Below are 22,211 nucleotides of genomic sequence, written 5' to 3' on the forward strand. Positions count from 1 at the left end.
GATAGAGAATGTATTGGTGGTATACACGTTTATCTAGATTTAGAAACGATCTATTTGCGGAATGCAGCGAGTTTCTCATCCATATAGTCCAAGAATCTAGGAAGTTCAGTGGTATGAGAATCTTACTGTCTGCGCAAAACAGAACTTCATCGCGTAAAAGACATACTGGCCATTCAAATCTGCCGGACATTCCATGACGAGCTTAGCAAGCTGATATCCTGCATCTTCAGCTTTTACCAATTTTCCAGACTCATATAATCCAGTAAACATGGCGTGCACCGGTCCGTCCATTGCAACAGATCCCTGCTCTCTGATAGTCTTTTGCATATCAGTGTCTACAACACCAGGCCTAATTGATACACAAATCACATCTTTTTCTTCATTCGTGAGACAGAATCCCAACATATTGACGGCAGCCTTGGATGAGCAATACGCTGACCAGGCATCTATAGCGTGAGCTGCAGCACCACTGGACACGATAATGTATTTGCCGTGAGATTTTCTCATTTCCTATAAATTCAGTTCTTGTTGAGTGGCAAACACCGGCAAATGCAACTGATGTCATACTCACAGGTAAAGTTTCCTGAATAAGAGTCCAGACACTGAAAAAGTTGATGTCGAAACATCGTTTGGCTTCTTCAATGTCTGTGTTTTTGACTTTTGCAAATGGTTCGACGACACCAGCGTTTAAGACAACACCATCGATTTTGCCGTATTTGGAGACGGTTTGTTTGACGATTTCTTGAGCAACTGAACGTTCACACAAGTCTCCTTCAATGTAGGAAGCTTCTGTAGGGTATCTGAATCAAGATAAAGAGTGTCAATGAATTAGGCAAGCATACTTGAAGCAACAAGAATACTTTTGAAGCAAGTCCTTCCAAGCGTCGAGTGAAGTAATCTTTGAGCGTCCTGCTCCAACTACACGGCATCCAAGTGATAATGCAGATCGGACGGTAGCAAGTCCAATTCCTCGAGAAGCACCTAAGAGATCCAAGGTTAAGGATGTATGGTGGTTTTGGAAGATCATGCAATGAGTGGACACAATTAAGAAGAATAAGAGTTCAAGGTTTCATGTCCACGACGCGGTGTTCTTTTGCAGATGAGACACGAAATGATGCAAATTGTCATAGGTGTTTTTCATGTTTGATGTACATGAGGTGGAGCAAGTCTTGAAGTAGATGACGTACCGGTCACGATAATTACAGGGCTAAGAAATGAAATAGGGTGAGATCAGAATTAATGACATGCTAACGAATGTCACACATACCTAGACATTTTAGGAGCTGAGTTTAAACTAGAAGAAATAGAGGACGTTATACCGGCTGCTTTATAGATTAGAACGTGCAAGTGAAGCTTTGACTTACTTTTCCTTGTTGATGCTGCTCTTTTACGTCCTTTGCTTGCTTAACCAAAGTTTTCACAAATTCTGAAGCTTACTTACGATCTCTTTAGGATAGGCAAACACGTTTAATCATGATTGATTCCGATCCCATAATATGGATGCTCGCAGACTCTGCCCTCCCAACAGGCGGATTTGTTGCATCAGCAGCACTGGAAGTCGCAGTCCAAACCAAACACATCACAAACAACGCATCTCTAATGGAATTCCTAACCTCAAATATCAAGACGTATGGTCACTCGGCTGGTATTATCATGGTTTCCGCCTTTGATGCTATCACAACCACGGTGGATGAAGATTTGACCTTGTCGCAATTGGTCAAGATTGATTCGTTTTATGATGCTTGCACTACCAACCATATTGCTAAACGAGCGTCGAAGACTCAAGGAAGTGCGTACTTGACCCTCTTGTCTAAATCGTTTGAGGGAAGGAGGCTGGGGTTGGATGTGTTTACCAAGTACAAGAATTATGTCCGAGTATGTTAGCTGTCTTTGGTGGTAATTATATTCTTGTGTTGACTATGGACTTTGTGTATAGATTGGAAAGACATCTGGACATTTACCAGTGTGCTTTGCTCTAGCGTGCAAAGAGCTTAGCTTATCGAGTGGTCAGTTTATGACTTTTTTGTCGTCTGTGACTGTCCTAACACAAACCTCTCATAGACAAGGCACTACATTTGTTTTTATTCTTGCATGCAAGATCTATGGTATCAGCAGCCGTTAGATTGAATCAGATTGGACCATACCAAGGACAATCCATCTTGTTTGATTTACAACCCCATGTCCAGCAGACTTGCAAGCAGGTAGAAAACAAGACACTTGATGATGTGCATAACAGTGCTCCATTGATTGATATTTTGCAAGGGATGCATGATAATTTGTACAGTAGGCTGTTTAACTCATAGTATAAGGAGCCATTTAAATTATTAATCATCATCAACAACATGTTAATCTATTCAATCCTGCACAATTCCGTCTATCCAAAGTGACGGCTCTCCTGTTGCGTCCAACGAGTTGGGTTTGGCATGTCAACCTCAACATACATCCCTGGTAGTTTGTCCAGGACTAGATCCCATTCATCGTTCTGGTCTTCCCTCTTCAAGTAGTCCTCGCTCATGATAAAGGTAACTTCAGGCTGCGAGAAGGTGGTTCTCATTTGGACACTAGATACTCGTAGTTTTTTCAGGAATGGCAAGTGATCCATAATCCAAGTTTTGGGTATTAATAAATAATGAATGGTATGAGCATTGAGCCTTGTAGCTACTCAGCTTCGTAAAAGAACCGTATCAAAATCTGGGTCTGCACACTTTGATCTGTAACTTTGTGCACAGGAACAACCACATCCATTTTATTGGGACATAGATCCTCAGGCACCGATTATCAAGAATGGGCTGGTGTCGATATGTTGTCACCAATGACAGACGGCGTGGTCGCAAAGTTCAGGTGCGTTGACCTTCAGCCATCAAGCACACAGCAGGCAGTAAAGGACAGAGGGAGGACAGATTTCGCTGCAGACGCGACATTCAGAATTTACAACACGTATTTTTTGGCTGCAAATCTACTTCGACCGTTGACCTACCATTTTATCATATCCAAGTTTCGTCTTCCATTCAAGCTCCGAAGCAAGAATATCCGACTTTCACGGCTGCCCATCATGAGACTCGTTCCCAAGGAGCTCGATAAGATCTTACTACATCAAGTTGGATTTCTTGCTCAAAAGAGGCTCGCTAGGGGCGTTCGTTTGAACGACACCGAAGCTTGCGCTTTGATTGCCAGCCAGCTTGTAGAGGTATGTGGCATGTGTGATGTCGTGTTTTGATGATTTGGCTCTCTATTTCGATACAATTCAATTGTATTCAGTTCTTTTTCTGACTCGTATTACTCCTAGTTCATTCGTGATGGCAAACATTCAGTCGCTCAAGTGAGTTACAAGAAGGCATTTCCACGCCGATGCACGTCCTAAATTTAATTTCTCACCGTCATTTCAAGCTCATGGACGTGGGTCGAAGAATGCTCGGAAGACGTCACGTCCAGCCTTCAGTTCCTCATACCCTCCACGAAGTCCAAGTAGAAGCAACATTCCCAGATGGCACCAAACTCGTAACCATTCACAACCCTATCGCCTCCGAAGAAGGAGACTTGACTTTGGCATTGCATGGAAGCTTCCTACCAATCCCTGATGTGACACTCTTTGGTGATATGGAGGAAGACGAAGTTGCGCCAGGTAACCAACAACAAAAAAAGTACTACAAGAGGCTTTGTATTAAACCATATTTTATTCGCAGGAGCTGTAATTGTACATCCAGGCAAAGTCGCTCTCAACGCGGGTCGGGCACGATATGCCCTCAGAGTCACAAACAATGGTGATCGACCTGTACAAGTTGGTTCTCACTACCACTTTATTGAAACCAATTCTCAATTGGCGTTTGATCGTGAAATCGCTTATGGACGTCGGTTGGATATTCCTGCTGGAACTGCAGTGAGATTTGAGCCGGGTAGGGAATTAGATGATTATAATATGATTGAATTCATTTCCACTGATTTTTTTTGGCATAGGTGAAACCAAGACCATCGCACTAACAGACATTGCAGGCACCAAAGTAATATACGGTGGAAACTCTGTAGCTACCGGTCCAGTCGACAGATCCAAAATAGCTGGCATCGTCGCAAGTCTGAAAACAAGAGGATTTGCTCATGTACCTCAGCAAGCATTACCTGCACCTTCTCCATACCAAATGGATCGTCAACGATACGCAGACGCATATGGGCCTACCACTGGTGATCGTGTTCGATTGGCTGATACTGAATTGTATCTCCAAGTTGAACGCGATTTGACGCATTATGGTGATGAATGTGTGTTTGGTGGTGGAAAAGTCATTCGTGAGGGTATGGGACAAGCTGTTGGCGTGTTGGAAAAGGATGCGTTGGATCTTGTTATTACGAATGCGCTCATTCTTGATTATTCGGGAATTTACAAGGTTTGCAACCAAAAAACATCCAGTGAATACAATTTGTATTCTCACACGATTGAGAATCAATAGGCTGATATTGGTATCAAGAACGGTCTGATTGCTGGTATTGGCAAAGCTGGTAATCCTGCAGTTATGGCTGGCGTCACTGAAAATATGGTGGTTGGAGTCACCACCGAAGTTTTGGCTGGAGAAGGCCATATCTTTGTTGCCGGTGCTATCGATTCTCACATTCACTTTATATGTCCACAAATTACTGATGAGGTAAGTACTATCGTTTTGTAACCGCAAAAACCAGCGATGTCCCAATGCCCTGAATCACACAACATAATGTAGGCTATATCATCAGGTATCACAACACTAATTGGTGGCGGAACAGGTCCTAACACGGGTACATGTGCCACAACATGTACTCCAAACACCTTCTTCATGAAGATGATGTTGCAAGGAACTGATGACATTCCGCTTAACTTTGGATTTACTGGAAAAGGCAACACATCAACACCAGAGGGATTAGAAGATCAAATACTATCTGGTGCCATTGGTCTCAAGGTGCGCCAACATGGCAAAGCTATCCATGTTTGGTCTGACGTTTTTACAATATTTTAGTTGCATGAAGATTGGGGAACAGATCCAGCCTCTATTGATACATGTTTGACTATTTGTGACAAGCATGACGTCTCAGTATGTATTTGAGGTAGTTAGGTCTGCTTTTTTTGCTGATCTGACGACTCTAAATATGTAGTGCAACATCCACACTGACACATTGAACGAATCTGGATTTGTGGAAACATCCATCGCAGCTTTCAAAGGCCGTGCCATCCACGCATACCACACAGAAGGTGCTGGAGGAGGACACGCTCCTGACATCATCAAAGTCTGTAGCGAACCTAACGTAATCCCCTCATCGACAAACCCAACACGTCCCTTCACCACAAACACACTAGACGAACATCTCGACATGTTGATGGTATGCCATCACTTGTCTCGTGATATTCCAGAAGATATAGCATTCGCTGAATCTCGTATCCGTGGTGAAACTATTGGCGCTGAAGATATTTTGCATGATGTTGGTGCCATATCGTTGATTTCATCGGATTCACAGGCTATGGGACGTGTTGGTGAAGTTGTGGCGAGGACGTGGCAGACTGCTGATAAGATGAAGAAGATGTTTGGTGTGTTGAAGGAAGGTGGGGATGATGAGCCTGCTGACAACTTTAGGATTAAGAGATATGTGGCCAAGTATACCATCAACCCGTAAGTGCTTGTCAGTTTATTGTACATTTTTGTTGTAATTGACGGGATTTTTTGGCAATAGGGCAATTGTCAATGGTATTTCTCATGTTGTTGGATCTATTGAAGTTGGTAAATTGGCCGATTTGGTCATGTACAAGCCAGCTTTCTTTGGTACCAAACCCGAACTGGTCATCAAGGGAGGTCAGATTGCTGTGGCTATGATGGGAGATGCCAATGCTTCGTGAGTGAAGAAAAAAAAAAGCTATTAAAGCATGAAATATGCTCACAGCCCTTTCAACACATTTTTAGGATTCCTACACCACAACCAGTACTATCACGATACATGTTTGGCGTAGGAGCAGCAATAGGCACCAACTCGTTTGCATTCGTGTCTGCAGCATCCATAAAGGGAGGAGTTCCCCAAACCTATAAACTCAAGAAGCGGCTGGAGGCCGTGAAAAACACACGTAAAATTGGCAAGAAGGATATGAAATTGAATGCATTCTTGCCCAAGATAACAGTAGATCCAGAAACCTATGAGGTAGCAGTGGATGGTAAAGTGTTGAAAATGACACCTGCTACCAAGGTACCGATGTCGCAGAGAGCGTATATGTTTTAGGAGGAGAAACAGTGACGCGTAATAAATAAATGGAGGATGCTCATTTGGCGACTGAGCGTTTTCCTGTTGATTGAAAAGCGTGTTGAGTTTTAACCACTTTGCGTTCACCACATCAGACATCATTGACATTTAAGGAAGGCTTTTGACGAGGTAAGCAACCAGATCCAAATCATCTGAACAAGTAAATGACATTCCCACGAGGTGTCTCCACCATCCTACCTTTACAATTAACACAACCTGCTCAAAACCAAAAAAAAAAGTTTCATAAACAAACTTTTGACCATCAAACCCACATTCTTATTCAGAGAGTATAGAAGATCGTCTTGTATTATACCCAGAAATGAGTAATAATCAAGCACCTCCAGACTCTTGGGAAGAGCAAGAAGAAGCTCAGTATGACCCAAATGCATCATATCAAGCTGCACCAAATGGCACATACAACGTAGCTGCAACAACATTCAATCCAGGACAACCTGCTGCTGCAAATGCTGCTTATTATACTCAACCTGGGGCTCCGGGAGGGTATAATCAACAATACTACGGTCAAGGAGGATACTACAGCAACCAGTACGCTCAACAACAACCAACACCACAACAACAACAATACTATGCAAATCCACAGGGATATAATAATCAGTATGCCAACTATCAGCAGCCAGGGTACGGTGCGTATGGACAACAGGGGTATTCGCAACAGGGAGGATACCAACAACCACAATATGACTCGAGATACGGGAATGGAGGGTATGGAAATAATAGAGGAGGTGTATCTGCTCGTGGTGGTGGACGTCCACAATACGATACCACGACTGATCGTTCACAACAACAAATGTCATACCAAGAATACGAAGCATCAAAAGCCAGCACCGCGTCTATATCATCGTCATCTACCACCGCATCGTCAGTATCCGTCAAACCATCAGCTAGTGGTGGTAAAGCAAATACCGTATCGCTTGGATCAAAAGCTGCTGTCGTGTCGTTAGGTGGTGGTGGGAATACTGTAACGTTGGGCAAATCAACTGTCGCTTCGACACCAGCGCCAGCTGCTGTCGCTGCAGTTGCGGCATCACAGGATGTGAAGGTTGAAAAACCTGCTGCTGCTGTTGCGTCCATATCGTCCACACCTGCAGTATCAGAAGAAGCTGCTTCATCTACAGCAATGGACACTGATCCTCCACAACCAACCGCATCGATAAAAGCAGATGATCCTAAACCAGTTACCCCTCCAGCAAAGAAGAAGGAATTACCTGCATCAGCCGCTGATGCGCCTAAAAAGGCTGCTGTTGCGGCTACCGCTGTAGCTGCTGCACCACCACTTCCTGCTATTGAGGCAGATGAAGATCAAAGAGAACACGTCAATTTGGTTTTCATTGGGCATGTTGATGCCGGCAAGTCTACGATGGGTGGGCAGATATTGTAAGTTGGAACAGGTCTGCGTTGTTCAAAGCAGACCTATAGATTTTTAAACTTTTTTTTCGCTTAGATATTCTACGGGTATGGTAGATAAACGAACACTGGAAAAGTATGAACGAGAAGCTAAAGAGTTGGGTCGAGAGTCATGGTATTTGTCATGGGCCATGGATTTGAATGTTGAAGAGCGAGCCAAGGTATCTAAATCTTTATGATCTGAAAGACATTCATGATGCGTCTTCTCATCTTTTTTTTCACCACCATATCAGGGCAAAACAGTAGAATACGGTCGAGCCTACTTTGAGACACTCAAACGGAAATTCACGATTTTGGATGCACCCGGTCACAAGAACTTTGTCCCAAGTATGTTGGGAGGTGCTGCTCAAGCCGATGTAGCCATCCTAGTCATTTCAGGAAAGAAGGGTGAATTTGAAGCTGGATTTGAAAAGGAAGGCCAAACTCGTGAACATGCTCGTTTGGCAAAGACTGTTGGTGTCAAGAGGATGATTGTGGTTATTAATAAGATGGATGATCCTACTGTGCAATGGTCTCAAGAAAGGTGAAACCAAGGCGTTCGAAAGAATGGTGAATTCGTGCATTTGGTCGAACAATTCTAACTCGAACGATTTAGATACGATGAATGTGTTTCCAAGTTGACACCATTCCTCAAATCTGTTGGATTCAATCCCAAGAAAGGTATTAATTGCCTGTCGTTGCGCGTTTTTTCGCATTGGACTGCTCCTCAAACGTTTCAAATAAATTAAGATTTGGATTTTCTACCTGTATCTGGATACACTGGTGCCAATATCAAGGATCGTTTAGCTGAAGGTCTTGCTCCATATTACAAGTATGGATTGTATCATGTGTCTCGACTCTAAAATCAAACGCTAACATTCACCCTTACACTGTAGCGGACCTTCACTCATTGAATTCCTAGACAATATGGAAATACCTCGTGATTACAGTGGTCCATTAATCATGCCTATAGCAGATCGATTCAAGGTGTGTATATTTCATTCGACCACTGCTTTTTTCGCGTAAGTTTCTCATTCATTCTGCATCGAATCCTAGGATATGGGCACAGTCGTGGTCGGTAAAATAGAATCAGGACGCATGCAAAAAGGCCAAGCAGTAGTCCTCATGCCCAACAAGAAGGTGGCCGAAATTCTCACCATCATGGTTGAAGACAAGGAACTCAATACTGCCAAGAATGGTGATAATGTTCGTGTTCGATTGAAGAATATTGAAGAAGAAGTGAGTTTGGTGTTTTTTCAATGAGCGGTATCGCCAAAGAAAACCTCAACCTCTTCCACTCTAATTAGGATGTTTCACCCGGTTTCGTGCTATGCCTTCCCAACAACCCAATACATACCATCACAGCCTTTGAAGCCCAGTTACAAATAGTGGAATCCAAATCGATTATTTGTGGTGGATATCAAGCAGTTATGCACAGTGGAACGATTACTGAGGAGGTCACCATGACGGTACGCTACAAGAATTCTTTCGTCTCATACAAATTTTGGCTATCAAGGTACTGATTCTTTTGGTTCATGAAGGACTTGTTACATATGGTGGACAAGACTAGTGGTAGAAAGTCAAAGCATTCTCCCAAGTTTGTCAAGACGGGTGACATCTGTATTTGTCGAATTGAAACATCACAAATCATTTGTTTGGAAACGTACAAGGATTACCCACAGTTGGGACGTTTCACTTTACGAGATGAAGGTATAATTCTGGTCTCTGTGTTAGTGTTTTGTTGTGGTGGCTAAATGTCATAATTTTTCCCCAAAGGTAAAACTGTTGCTATTGGAAAAGTCACCAAGCTCTTAGCAGACCAACTAGCTCCTGTGGCTCCTGTCGAGTAAGAAGTTCCATATCATAATTGCATGGCGGTTTCTTGCTGTTGTAGACATGCATAGTATTTTGTTTGAAGCACAAAGAATAAAACAAACCATTTGCTATCTATGTTTATGCGCTCTTTTGTGGCAGGCAATTATATTTATGAATCAGCTATTGTTAATAATACGACACAGAAGGTGACGAAGTAGCAACCACCCGTTTCAAATGCTGAGCCTTCCTTATCAAATTATCAACCTCCTTTCTCGTATTCCCAAACTGTTGTTGCGCCAACGTGGCCTGACTCACAGTATTCCTACCAATATCAGCAACCTGTTCCTGTTTACTAACACCCTTGAGCCTCTCTCCATACAAATCCAACTCGAGCTTCCTAATCTTGCTCTTGTAATGTTTCTTCAGTTTCGAGTATTTTTCTTCAGCCTTGTTCTTGAAATGATGCAACCGCACATCGTTCTGATGATCATTCAAGTTTTTCGTGAGGACTGCTTCTGTTAGTCGCTGTTCACGTGCGAGGGATAACGCAAGGTCTGTTTGGGTGGTGGCGAGTGATAGCTGGTATGATGATACGAGATGGGAGAGATCCGAGATGCATTTTTGGGATGAGACGAGGGTGTGGCATTGTGTTGAGGTTGTGGGTGGGCGTTCTTTTGGGTTTCGTAATGTTGCAAGCAAGACTGCTATCGAGTCCAACACTGGTGCGACGAGGTTCTGTATATCTGCACTGGATGGGTCGTTCATGAGTATCGATTTTACTCGGTGGGGTGACGATGCTGTGGCTGGTTGTCGTGGGACTGAGCTATATGTTGACGATGATCGTGGTTTGGCGTTTGATATTTGGGAGACTGACCGTGGTTCCACTACTACGGATTGTTGGCGAGATGCGTTGTAGGTGCTTGGGATTGGTGATGCGTATGATTCCCTGGTTTTAGACTGTGTGGGTGTCGTTGGGCGTGTAATGGACGCAGATGCAGATGGCTGCCTAGATCGAGTGCCAGCTTTGCCTCCTCCAGGTATAAACGGTGGCTTTTGTACCTTTGGTGATGCGATAGTATTCCGTCTTCGAGTTAGAGGTGAAGATTGTCCTGACGGCTGTAAACCACTTTGAGATGTAATCGATGCACGGCCAGCAGATTTCGGTAATGGTGAGTTCGGCATGGAAGTATTATGGATTCCCAGCATAACGGAGGATGAATTAGATCTTGTTCTTGAATACTTGTTTGCTATCGTTGGACTGTTTACACTGAATGAGTTTGCCTTGACCAGTTTTGGGGTTCTAGCGTCGGTATTGAGTTTGAGAGGTAGTGAAGGTGGTGCTGGTGAGCTAGATCTTGAGATGGCTCTACTAGGTGTCTTGGAATCGTCATTGTTGTATGCGTTTAGAATGGACGAGTTGTCGTCGATGGGTGATAATGCTCTATGAGGGGACGATTTCCTGGTTTCCAGATCGTTTGATGTCGATGATCTTGCCATTGTTGGTTGATTCTTTTGCGATTCTATGTTATGCAACTGCAAGAGAAAAGTAGGTTTCAAGTTTGCGAAGCTGTTCAAAGTAACGTGGGTGTCGGGAATTTTTTTGATAGAATGACGTATAGTAAAGCATGATGGCAATAACCAGTCGAACGTTCTTCAATGGAATCTTTTGATGCTATGGATCAGACTGAATATAATAAAATGTGCATGCTATGCTATCTACAACGGTTCTTCTAAATACTACCTCAGTATATACTATATTGTCCCTTCCACTACTGATCAGTATCCATTTTACTGTCAGAAGATTTACTAGGAGCACCCGCAGCTCCAGCTTCAGATGATGCCGATATCGAATTCATTCGCTCATACCACTGCTGATTCCAATACTCGTGTACTTCTGATGGATGTAACGGTCTTGGTGGCCTTCCAGTGAAGAAATCACCGAAAGCTCCAAAGAATGATGGTGGTCTATGATGTGGTGGATGTCCTTGTCCCCAATGATGTGGCGGTCTATGATGTCCTCTATGATGTGGATGCATAGGGTGTGGTGGTGGCATGTAAAAGTTCATGTTATAGTAGTTGCTATTGCTGTCGGCTGTCCTTATAGGTCTCCTGTTGCTACTATTAGCTACTGGATCGAATGGCCACGTTGCTATAGGCACGGCTGACAATTTAGGTCCAAAGTCGGCCAGTCGTATTTCTGCAGCGTCCTTAGCACTATCTGATGCTTCAGACTCGTTGGTATTTCGCACCCATCCAGGAGGATAACCATACTTTTGCATCATTGACAAAAACGGTGGTTCGTCGGCTTCATTATTCAAACCTAGTGCTGCTCTCAACTCATTCGAGTATTTACCAGGCCTTAGCGATGAAATATGATGCGACCGCCTTAGCGTCTGTGATTTCTGAGCATCTAGTCCTTCTATATCAGCATTGAGAGAGTCCTGTTGTTGCAGGGCAAAGAATCCTTTAGCTTTATTTATTCGAGCCTTGTCTAGCGGTGCTGGACAAGCGACTTGTGTGTGTCCCGGCTTGTCACAGTTGAAGCATCCTCGTGGGAAGAATCGTATGGGTATATCAGATGCGTGTATATATGTGTTGGCTGTTGGGGCTGTTGAAGCCTTGAGTATAATCGGTCCTTCTTGTTGAGCCAACACCACATCTGTTGCTTCATATGGTAGCGCCAACAAGTCCTCTATAGCTTTCTGAATGGCTTGCTGCCTGGATCTAAGTCACAGTGCGAGTACGGGTGAGCGAAACAATTCACCCTTGATACAAGTTTAATGTCGTATCGTACAATGGTAGAGAGAGGAAGTTCTCAACGATCAGGGATCTATTCAGAGCTAGACCGGCATCTAATAGAAGTTTTCTGCTAGTTAGCTCTTCTAATAGTGACAGGACTATAGGCGATCTTTCAAGCTTTTGAGGAAGCTTGGCAAAACGTTAACATGAACTTGAAGGTGAGACTTGCCTCCATGATCAGCACTCTGACCCGTACTAGGCTTTTGCGCTTGCATCAATGAGGCCTATATGGACATTGACGTAACGGTTTCTCGATGTGTTGAGAGCTATCGATTAAGACATCAAAAATGATTCACCCAGTCAAGTAAGCCACGAGCAATACGACACAGAAAATTGGTTTAATTGTGTCGCTTCTAACTCGCTTCTAAAGGTGTGAATTCTTTTGATTTACTAGTGTATTAATTTGGACCAAACTTCAGAACGCTTTGCTTCATGACAACCATTAAATCACATTCATCTGGAATCCTTGAGGACAGTATCAAGCCAGATACGAGCAAGTTGTCGACGATCTCGAGGTACGGATCGGCGATTAAATGACTCTGTGATAAATCTCCTTGAATCACAGCTGCAAACACCCTCAAAAAACATCACATTTGCGGGCAGCGAAGATATAGACCTTTTCAGGACATCTATTTTAAAACTTTCGCTCTCCCTGTCTTAGGATATTGACATACCAAGTGAGCCACATAATGGATAATTCTGATCATATTCATGTCGTTGGCCAGCACCATCAACTTCAAGGAATACAGTCGACTTCGCAGGCCTTTGACTCGGTGACGCCGCCTCACAGTCCCGAGCACCATCAGCAGCAACTACAGGAGCTTCAAATACTATCAAATCATCATGCTCAGGAGCACTTTCTTCATCACTTCTTCCATCACAATCCCCAATTAACAATCAACACTCATCATGACGCTCACGGCAATATCTCTCACGATAATCAATACATGCTCGAAGCTGCAAAGAATTTGGGATTATCGCTATTGACGCCTCAAACACCAATATTCTTGTTGGCTGGTCCACCACCGCTCACGTCTCCTTCACCAACCACACCTCACAGCCATCACCCCGGTCCAACTGGCAGTTCGTCAAGGAGGAATTCGAGGCCTAAAAACCCAAATCAGAAAACCCGTGTTCCTTGGACACCACAGGAAGATGAATGTTTGATTGCTGGTGTTCAAAAAGTGAGTACTTCATGATTATCGAGATTATATCTGTATTTTTCCTCATCGGAGTCAATATTCGTAGCATGGTGCTGGACGATGGAGTGACATATTCAAGGATTCAACATCCAATTTCGACAAATCGAGAAAAGCTTCCGACCTGAGGGATCGGTATGTATCCTGTTACTCTTTAAACCCAACAAGAAGCTCACCGGTACTTTCTCGTACCAGATTCCGAGTATTATATCCCACCGAATACACCTCACTGTATCCAAATTCACAACCACGACGACTTGCACGAAAGGCATATACTCCATTTCCAGCCTCGACTCCTGGTGAAGGCGTGAAACGTTTAACGAGAGAACGAGCACCAAAGAGACCATTCACTGTGGAAGAAGACATTGAGCTGCTCGAAGCTGTTGCGACTGTGAGCATTCCTCCTGATCACTAGTTTTGTTTTTCGCTGTGTTTTAATTTCAAGTCAATTTCCTATTAGCATGGAGCAGCATGGACTCGCATCGCAACAGCAACTGAATTTTGTTTCGCCAAAGGTGGTCGACGAGCAGAACCACTTCGATGGAGATTCAGAAACCTGGCTCCAGAATCCAATCGCCTAATCATGTCTGGTGAATTAACACCAGAAGGTCAAAAGGAATTATCAGCCAAACTACGAGCACGTGCTCAAGAACTACGTACACTGCTCGCAAACCAACAACCCATCCCACCCTATGTGCGCAAAGAATCAAAATCGGCTCGAGCAGCTCGTGTTGCCAAAGCATATGAACGTATTGAACATGCAGCAACCCACGAGGGTCTTTCTCCTACCTCTGTGATTACTGGTGAAGAACTGGACAGTATGGATGAAGAGGATAGGCAGCTTTTGTCACAGTACATTACGGCAAAAGCCAATGGACAACACTTCCCCATGGGTGATGATGACGACAACGAAGATTCACCAATTGAATACGAGGAACCCACGTATGGTAGTCGATACATTGACAACGAACAAGCTGGTCCATCGTCGTCGAACGATGCTGGGTCTGGTGAAGGACACGATGATAAACAGTCCATTATTGCTGTTTTAAATCCAGGACAATATCAACATCCAGTTATGAGTTATCAGATAGTTGATGAAGGGGTAAGATTGATGGCTTTGACTTGTTTGGAGTCTGCAGAATCGTTGACTAACATCGCACAATACTCTCCTAGATTGCCAACATGATTGCATGGATGACAGGCAATGGGAGCAGGCCTCACGAGTTCACACAACAATAATACAATAATTAGTTCGGTCTTCAAATAAATGTTAGTATGTGTGCTTGTGGCACTATGTCATAGCGACAACTTTATGCCCAATAACGCGAAGCAAGAGGTGCCACAATATTTGAAATGTCAGAATATCCGTTTGACGCGTTTATGATGTTTTCTTCTTGTTTTCTGGTGCTCGAGCACCAATTTTCATTCAAAAACGAGCTCGCAGGAAATTGAAGAAGGAACATCAAAGGCAAGTATAGAGCTGACGAACTTGTGCCAATTCAAGCAATCCAGAGAGTAAGCTTTCTAATATTCATCCCGTTGTCGCACTAGATGGCATCAAAAGAAACAGTGAATGGAACAGCTAGCACAGATGCTCCAAAGTCTGAATGGGACAGATTTTGGGATATAGTCACAAAGGTAAACATAAAATAGACACATCAAACATCCTCTAGTTCCATTCGTGACCCGCATACATCTCGCTCATCTCATCTCACATCTATCCCAAAACTTTTTTTCTTACGTTTTGTCAAACATCATTGCCTACCATACACTAATTACATCTATAACAACTCTATTCATCTTTCATATTAGAATCCAGATGACTTTACATCCTGGGAATTCTTGATACGACTAGCTGAAACCTCAGGTGGTGGTCTTACTGCCGACTCTCCCGAATCCGATATTGTCAATCTACGACATTGCTACGACACATTCCTCGCCAAATTCCCATTATGTTTTGGCTACTGGAAGAAATATGTGGACTGGGAGAACTTGCTCAAGGGTAAAGACAAGGCTGTCGAAACTTTTGAGCGAGGGGTCCTTGCTATACATAATTCGGTCGAGTTGTGGACTCAGTATTGCCAATTTCGGGTCGAGAATTTCCCTGCTGATGAAGATAGTTGTCGAATGTAAGTACTAGTACTGCATGCAGGGTGGTGATGACAATTTCAAACATCCTTTTTGTGCTTTTAATCTCCCATATGCTTTCTCGCAACTGCATGTCGCAACATTGATGGCAATAAATGCACACAAATTCCTGACCGTTACTCTCATTGTGTAGGCTCTTTGAACGAGCTGTGGCATCAGTCGGTTACGATTTCTACTCGCATTCACTATGGGACAAGTACATTGAATGGGAAGAATCCAAAGGCCAAGTCACAAATGTCGTCAGGATATTGGACAAATTGATCGCTATACCCTTACACCAATATGCTCGATTCTTTGAAAAGTGAGTATCCTCCATTGCAGATTTGCCTTCATTTGTCGCGAATTCTAAATATGCTCGTCTCGCTATAGATATTTGCAATTCATGGGAGCTAGACCACCAGCTGAACTGGTGCCTGCTGACCAATTGGCAGAATTAGAAGAACAAGTCAGACATCCACCTGCAGGATCAGAGCAAGCTGTGCCCAAGGTAGACCACATTCTTGACAGGCATCACATATGTTTTCGCTCACACTTTCTCGTTATTTTTTTGCCAATAATCAGAACGACGATGAAATGCAGCTCGAACTTCGAAAGGCCATCTACAATCTGAAAAGTGCTGTATACATGAAGACCCAAGAAGAAGTGTTGAAGAGATGGACATTTGAAGGAGAAATCAAACGCCCTTACTTCCATGTCAAGCCGCTAGACGAATCACAACTAGCAAATTGGCGTAAATATTTGGACTTTGAAGAAGCTGAAGGCAACGATGCCAGGGTCATTATCTTGTATGAGAGGTGTCTGGTAGCTTGTGTAAGTTGATTGCTCAGTGATGAATGAGGTTTGTCCAAGTCGTCTGATTTTTTTTCCCGGGGGACCCTTTTACAGGCACTTTATGATGAATTTTGGCTTCGTTATGCTCATTATATGCTTTCAAAAAACAATACCGATGGAGCTCAAAATGTCTTCTATAGAGCTTGCTTCACTTTCATTCCCGCCTCGTAAGGAAAAAAAACGCGAGAACCTCTCGTCTCAATGATACAAATGTAACTGTACCTCGCTTATCTTTTCCTAGTCGACCACAAGCCCGTTTTGCTTATGCAAAGTTCTTGGAAAGCCAAGGTCGTGCCAAAGAAGCTCGAGATACCTACGAATTGATTTTACAAGCCACTCCTGGTCACGTCGAATGCACTTTACGTTCCTCTCAGTTTGAAATGCGTCAAGGTTCTTTGGAAACCGCTGTACAAATATTAAAAAAGGCTTGTGAAGGTGCTACCGTGGATGATCGTGGCAAGGCATACTTATCTGCACAGCTTGCCAAACTCTTGTTTGGTTCAGGTGATATAGAAGGATGTAGAACAACATTGAAAGAAGCTGTAGCCAAGTATTCAGAAGCCAGATTCTTGTGGATGAGTTATGTTGTGTTTGAAGTGAATCAACCAGGTATGAGGAATGTTGGTGTTAATGCGCACTCTTACATGTGGTCATCACTCTGTTGTTATTTCTCTCATCACAACACTAAGATTATCAATTCGCTTTTGTAGGAGCAGAAGCTCTAAAATACGTAAGAGAAGCGTATGATTTAGTCAAGTCTTCCAATCTTGCTACCCCTGACAAGCGGGATTTATCACTTCGTTGTCTCGATGTCTTTCTTGAACGCTGTACAGATATATCAATCATCAACACAATGGAATCTGACTTCCAAAAATATTCGCTACCAACAGCAGGAGGTGTTTCGGGTGCCAAGAAACGAGCATTAGAGGACGCAGCATCACATCCAGCCAAATTTGTGGCAGGTGCTGCGCCTGTTGGTGCTGGACCCCCTGTAGCTCCCGCTGGTGGATATGCCCAGGTGAGATTCTGCACCATGTTGCAAATGGTTTTATTGGGCATCGCAACTGTTGGCAACGTCTGTCACTAAAACTAATTCTTCTTTAGGGTTACGCATATGGAGCTCCCACCACGGCAGCATATTGAGGTTGTATAAGTTGCAGTCTTTTCTCGTATAAAGCAGACTTTGGTTGGGAATTGTATGTTGGTAGTCAAAAAGGGACGTTTTGCCGTGGTTTTTTGGTTTGTCGTTTATATTCTTGAAGTTTTTCTTGTTTCTTTTTTGTCAACATCATACTACACAAAGGAAAAGGAAGCTTTTGACAGCTGGTAATTGCACACTTTCAATAGATTATATCTCAAAAAAAGTTGAGTTTAGTTTGTTCAGTGTTGATGCTGGAAAGTGGTGAAGGTGAAAGTAAAGCGAATTAAATCATCAGGAAATGAAGTTTTGTTAAAGATCTGAGCGAGCCTCGTCTCATTCTGAGGGATATACTCTCATGCCAGCGTTTGTCTGCTGTCGTTCAGGAAGTCTGAATTGGTAAATAGGATATCGCAAAGGCGTTACATTCTCTATTCTTTTAATCAATTAATATTCAATACTAGTAAATGCAGCTAACGTGCCAAGATCAATGCCAAAAGGCATTCCAGCCTTATTCACGAAAAACATTATCACTTTCATGCCAAAACTCAGCCCAAAACTGCTTCAAACCAGATCGAACATTTGGATTCAATCCATACAAGATGGCATTGAAGAGTCCAATGAATTGTGTAGCACATTGAAGTGCTTCTAATAATAGAGTCGTGTTTCCAGTTATAGCCACATAGAGGCGATCCACAATTCCTGGAATCCAGAGCACAAAGTCTGTCGAAAAGAGGGGTACATTTAGTCATTTTGGTAACATCATTCGAATCGAGAATTAGCACGTTTTTTGTTGCTATACTTACATATGACCGGGAAGACAATCATAAGCCTCATAGCATGCCTCAATTGCGTCACCTTATTGATTTCAATAGAAGACCCTCGATCCGATGCTGTATTACGTCTATGCATTTTACTGGCGGATCCCTGTCGATGGAGAGTGATTATAGTATCACTGTCAGACCATTCGTCTACATAGATGTCGGTATCCTGTGACGATTTCGTTGGCGTTATATCAGCGTCCCATTCAGCTTCAATGGCTTGTCGAGCGAGACTACGTTCACGAGCATCTTGGTATGCTAGTCGAATTCTAAGGTAGATAGCACCATATAAGAAGGGCAGGGTAATCATTATTCCGATTCGTAAGCCATGGGATAGAGTGTAACGTGCGTATACGGGAGTTGTTGAAATCCAGCACCAAGAGAATGATGCCTTCTCGTAGCCTGGAATCAGGGCAATGGTGGCCGTGACTAGGGGTATGATAGCTATTGGAAGTATCAAGACCCATGGTTTAGATTGTACCCAGGCCAGTATCCTTGATCCATTCGGATTAAACGTTGCGTACGAGACTAGTGCCATTAAAACCACACAAAAGTCACTGCTCTGGACAGTTGCCTGCCCTATAAATCCAGTGACGGTACAAAACATGCCATTGTCTAGCTTGTTGCCGTGTAGTACTGTAATACCAGTGATTAGATTCACGAGAGAATTGGCGGTGTCTGCGTCAATATGTATAGTGTGAGTAGTGTATGTTTTCAAGCTTTGTGAGCTTACTTCAGCAATTACCAGCAGTAATAAGAGATAAGATGATAAGTGAGCGTAGATCATCACGGATTGATTCTCTTCGCCACACACTCAGTAATAGGAGTGTGGTTAAGATCAGAAATCCCCCTACAAGCGATAGGATATCGCCGACGAGATTCAAAATGACAATATCGTGTGGCAGCATGTTATGAGGCGTGCTACTGTTTTCACAATTGTTTGGAGCAGGGTAGGAGTCTGGAATTGTTCAAGAATTGGTGTCTGGCCATTGCCACACACAACAATTGATGTGCAGCACCGCATCAATGGCAACACGAAAATCTACTAGGAGGAAGCCCACGAATTCTGATCCTGATCCTTATCTGTCTCATCCGTCTACAACTTCTAGTGGCAAATCGAAAAGCATCAAAGAAACTCTCAAACGAAGTAAAGAGTGCCCATACGAAACTTTTGAGCTGTTGCAGATCCAGCAACGGGAAGCCTTCTAACTATGTATGAAATTCATTAGGTAATTCAAACAATCAAGAAACAATGGAAGGCTTCTTAACAAAGGACATTCGTCTTGTATCAAAACATGCAACCAGCACGGAAACGCCAACAACAAGTCGAGCTGAGGACACAGAGAGTCCTCTTATAGTAGCTTCCAACACGGATTCTGGCGCTATTCAAGACTTGAATGGCACATCTCCTTTGGTCGCCAACTCTGAGAATGAGAACGAACCAGCTGCTTTGGATAGTGATCTCGCAATGGAACGTCCTGTCCACACATCATCAAAACTCTCGAATCCATCTAATGGATCTGTCGTAGAACAACCGTCTTCTCTTGATACGTTAGGAGCACCATCGACCGACAACAAGGAACTTGTATTAGAACATATGGTAGAACCTGTGGTAGAGGACCTAGATGTATCCGATACTGTGCCAGCACTGTCAAAACAAATCATTGAACCAGAATGTGTCGTAAAAGACCTAGATGTATCCGATGGTGTGCCAGCATCGTCGAAACAAATCAATGAGCCTGACCCTGTAGTAGAAGACCGAGATATATTCGATGGTGTCCCAGCACCGTCAAAGCAAGTCACTGAAACTGTAGATTCAACCAATATGTCAGTAGATTTCGGAAATAATCTAGGAGATTCCGTCGATATGTTGGTAGATTTTGGACCCGATAGTCAGCCTGTGGATCCAGTTCATACGTCAACCCCAATACCCAAGGCAGCAATGAAAGTTTTGGATCTTCCCGCAGTCAGTGCTATAAAGCCTCAACAGACTCTTGAACGTAGTGCTGACGCCGATGCCGATGACTATAGTTTGTTTGATCCAATCAACGTTGGTAGCAGTACTTCAGTAGCGCCAGCACCGGCTGTAAAGAGTCATGATAGCAGTACCTTCGTAGCACCAAAATCGACTGAAACTAGTAAATATGAGGACACAGATGATGATTTTGGATTTGGATCTGCCGCTGCCAATGCGGTTTCCAGGGCTGTTGGTAATTCTGGCGCAACTATCCCTCTTAAGAAATCTGATAGTGTAGCATCTAGAACAGGTCTATCACCCATTAACTTTAGTGACGACGATGATCCAATGATCGGTGTTGGTGAACCACTCTTTGTCGCAACAAAAGTAAAGCAACCAGAGGAGAAGCCAGATGAGAAGACAAAGAAGAACTCTACGAAGAAGGCTACAAAGAAAGCAGTAAAAGAGGAATCGTCGCCTTCTAGGGTCTTGCCTCGTCGTGAAGCAGCTAAAAAGGCTATTGTCGATGATGACGATGACGATGATGACAGTGACACAGAAAAGGAATATGAAGAAGAAGAGCATCCCAAAAGGAGGGACAAGAAGAGCAAGGGTCCGAGGATCTCGTCTCGTCGTGGAGCAGCTAAAAAAGTGACCGTCGATGAGGATGATGATGTTAATAATGACAAGGAGGACGATGAACAAGAGCAGCATCGTAAGAAGAAGGCAAAGACGAGCAAGAGTTCTATGATCTCACTTCGTCGTGGAGTTGCTAAAAAGGTAGTCGTCGATGATGTGGATGACGATGTTCACAATGACAAGGAGGACGCGGATGAAGAAGAGGAACCTCCGAAGAGGAAAACGAGGAAGAACAACAGGGTGGACGATGAAGGAGACGAACCTCTTACGAAGAAGGCAAGAAAGAACAGGATGGAGAAGGTGGACGAGGATGAGCCTCCCAAGAAGAAGGCGAGGAAGAACAAGCAGGTAAGGCAATGATGGATGTAATCAACAATAGACAGCAACAACTCACACAGGTCTCCCTTATAGAAATGATCTATATTTATATTCTAGTGTTGAAATGCCAATTTGTGTATACTACAGTTTCGTTTCTTTATAAACAGACTTCATTTTGTGAATATATAACAGCAAAATTTAACCTCAAAGGTCACAAAATACGAATATTTGCCTATCTACGTTTGTACAATTCTGACTTTTTTGATGCTATACCTCTGCTCTGCGTAATCCAAGTCCACGACAATTCGTTCACGGTCACTCTCACATAAAATGTACCTTATAGATCCCATAGTTTTCGGAGCTTGACCAGACAAAAAGACTTCGATAGCTGCTCGTGCTTCTGGAGTCAGTGCTGCATCTGCTCGTCTGAAAATATTGTGAGTGGAAAAGTCGGGAAGTGGTTGAGTAGGTCGAGAAGCTACAGGACGTGGTTCTGGTGGTGGTAATTCTTTGATGAATTGTTCCAGCAGTGCCACTATAGGTTTGTTGGGAGTGCATCAGTTGACAAGACAAGAAACATTTGCCAACTCAGGACTGATGGCCAAAAAAATCATCATGGAACGTAACATGTACATAGACTTACAGGGCTGTCTGGTTTCTTGATCATCTTCTTCATCAGCAATCACTCGTTTACGTTTCTTTTTCGGAGATTCTACAGGAGCAGGTGCGGGCGTTTCATCTTCCATCATTGGCATATCATCATCCATTTGCTCTGGTGTCGCATCTCTAGGAAATTCTGGAGCTTTGCCCTTGTCCTTTGATGTTGAGGATTCTGGTTCGTTTGTCGTGTCGTCATTTGCCTTGAATCGCCTATGCTGTCTCTTGGCGAGCTTCTCTGC

At 43.4% G+C, this 22,211-nt stretch overlaps 7 protein-coding genes across 7 annotated transcripts; 5 read left to right on the plus strand and 2 right to left on the minus strand.

Moving 5' to 3' along the window:
• Positions 1-50: 50 nt before the first annotated feature.
• On the minus strand, positions 51-1,275 carry SmJEL517_g02458 (uncharacterized protein; the record flags this gene model as incomplete). The annotated part of the gene is made up of 6 exons (XM_031168386.1): positions 51-96; positions 167-510; positions 572-800; positions 861-981; positions 1,188-1,207; positions 1,268-1,275. 6 exons carry the CDS (start codon positions 1,273-1,275, stop codon positions 51-53), a joined length of 768 nt encoding a protein of 255 aa, XP_031025699.1.
• A 198-nt stretch (positions 1,276-1,473) lies between these two features.
• On the plus strand, positions 1,474-2,303 carry SmJEL517_g02459 (uncharacterized protein; the record flags this gene model as incomplete). The annotated part of the gene is made up of 3 exons (XM_031168387.1): positions 1,474-1,875; positions 1,937-2,006; positions 2,062-2,303. The coding sequence occupies 3 exons, from the start codon at positions 1,474-1,476 to the stop codon at positions 2,301-2,303; spliced, it is 714 nt and encodes a 237-aa protein (XP_031025700.1).
• Positions 2,304-3,052: 749 nt separating this feature from the next.
• SmJEL517_g02460 (urease) lies at positions 3,053-6,222 on the plus strand (the record flags this gene model as incomplete). The annotated part of the gene is made up of 11 exons (XM_031168388.1): positions 3,053-3,187; positions 3,287-3,319; positions 3,388-3,622; positions 3,684-3,893; positions 3,955-4,376; positions 4,440-4,631; positions 4,704-4,919; positions 4,977-5,051; positions 5,113-5,624; positions 5,686-5,844; positions 5,913-6,222. The coding sequence occupies 11 exons, from the start codon at positions 3,053-3,055 to the stop codon at positions 6,220-6,222; spliced, it is 2,499 nt and encodes an 832-aa protein (XP_031025602.1).
• Positions 6,223-6,562: 340 nt separating this feature from the next.
• On the plus strand, positions 6,563-9,497 carry SmJEL517_g02461 (uncharacterized protein; the record flags this gene model as incomplete). Its single annotated transcript, XM_031168389.1, has 10 exons — positions 6,563-7,638; positions 7,706-7,829; positions 7,902-8,191; positions 8,264-8,328; positions 8,398-8,479; positions 8,544-8,634; positions 8,704-8,886; positions 8,955-9,116; positions 9,189-9,357; positions 9,424-9,497. The coding sequence occupies 10 exons, from the start codon at positions 6,563-6,565 to the stop codon at positions 9,495-9,497; spliced, it is 2,316 nt and encodes a 771-aa protein (XP_031025601.1).
• A 3,453-nt stretch (positions 9,498-12,950) lies between these two features.
• SmJEL517_g02462 (uncharacterized protein) lies at positions 12,951-14,699 on the plus strand (the record flags this gene model as incomplete). Its single annotated transcript, XM_031168390.1, has 5 exons — positions 12,951-13,445; positions 13,510-13,595; positions 13,656-13,851; positions 13,921-14,562; positions 14,634-14,699. 5 exons carry the CDS (start codon positions 12,951-12,953, stop codon positions 14,697-14,699), a joined length of 1,485 nt encoding a protein of 494 aa, XP_031025600.1.
• Positions 14,700-15,011: 312 nt separating this feature from the next.
• SmJEL517_g02463 (uncharacterized protein) lies at positions 15,012-17,582 on the plus strand (the record flags this gene model as incomplete). The annotated part of the gene is made up of 9 exons (XM_031168391.1): positions 15,012-15,098; positions 15,273-15,589; positions 15,742-15,909; positions 15,978-16,095; positions 16,170-16,418; positions 16,494-16,606; positions 16,681-17,048; positions 17,150-17,457; positions 17,544-17,582. The coding sequence occupies 9 exons, from the start codon at positions 15,012-15,014 to the stop codon at positions 17,580-17,582; spliced, it is 1,767 nt and encodes a 588-aa protein (XP_031025599.1).
• A 506-nt stretch (positions 17,583-18,088) lies between these two features.
• On the minus strand, positions 18,089-19,306 carry SmJEL517_g02464 (uncharacterized protein; the record flags this gene model as incomplete). The annotated part of the gene is made up of 3 exons (XM_031168392.1): positions 18,089-18,300; positions 18,384-19,076; positions 19,144-19,306. The coding sequence occupies 3 exons, from the start codon at positions 19,304-19,306 to the stop codon at positions 18,089-18,091; spliced, it is 1,068 nt and encodes a 355-aa protein (XP_031025598.1).
• Positions 19,307-22,211: the final 2,905 nt, after the last annotated feature.

Source organism: Synchytrium microbalum (assembly GCF_006535985.1).
Source record: "Synchytrium microbalum strain JEL517 chromosome Unknown SmJEL517_scf0010, whole genome shotgun sequence".
NCBI classification, from domain to species: Eukaryota; Fungi; Chytridiomycota; class Chytridiomycetes; order Synchytriales; family Synchytriaceae; genus Synchytrium; species Synchytrium microbalum.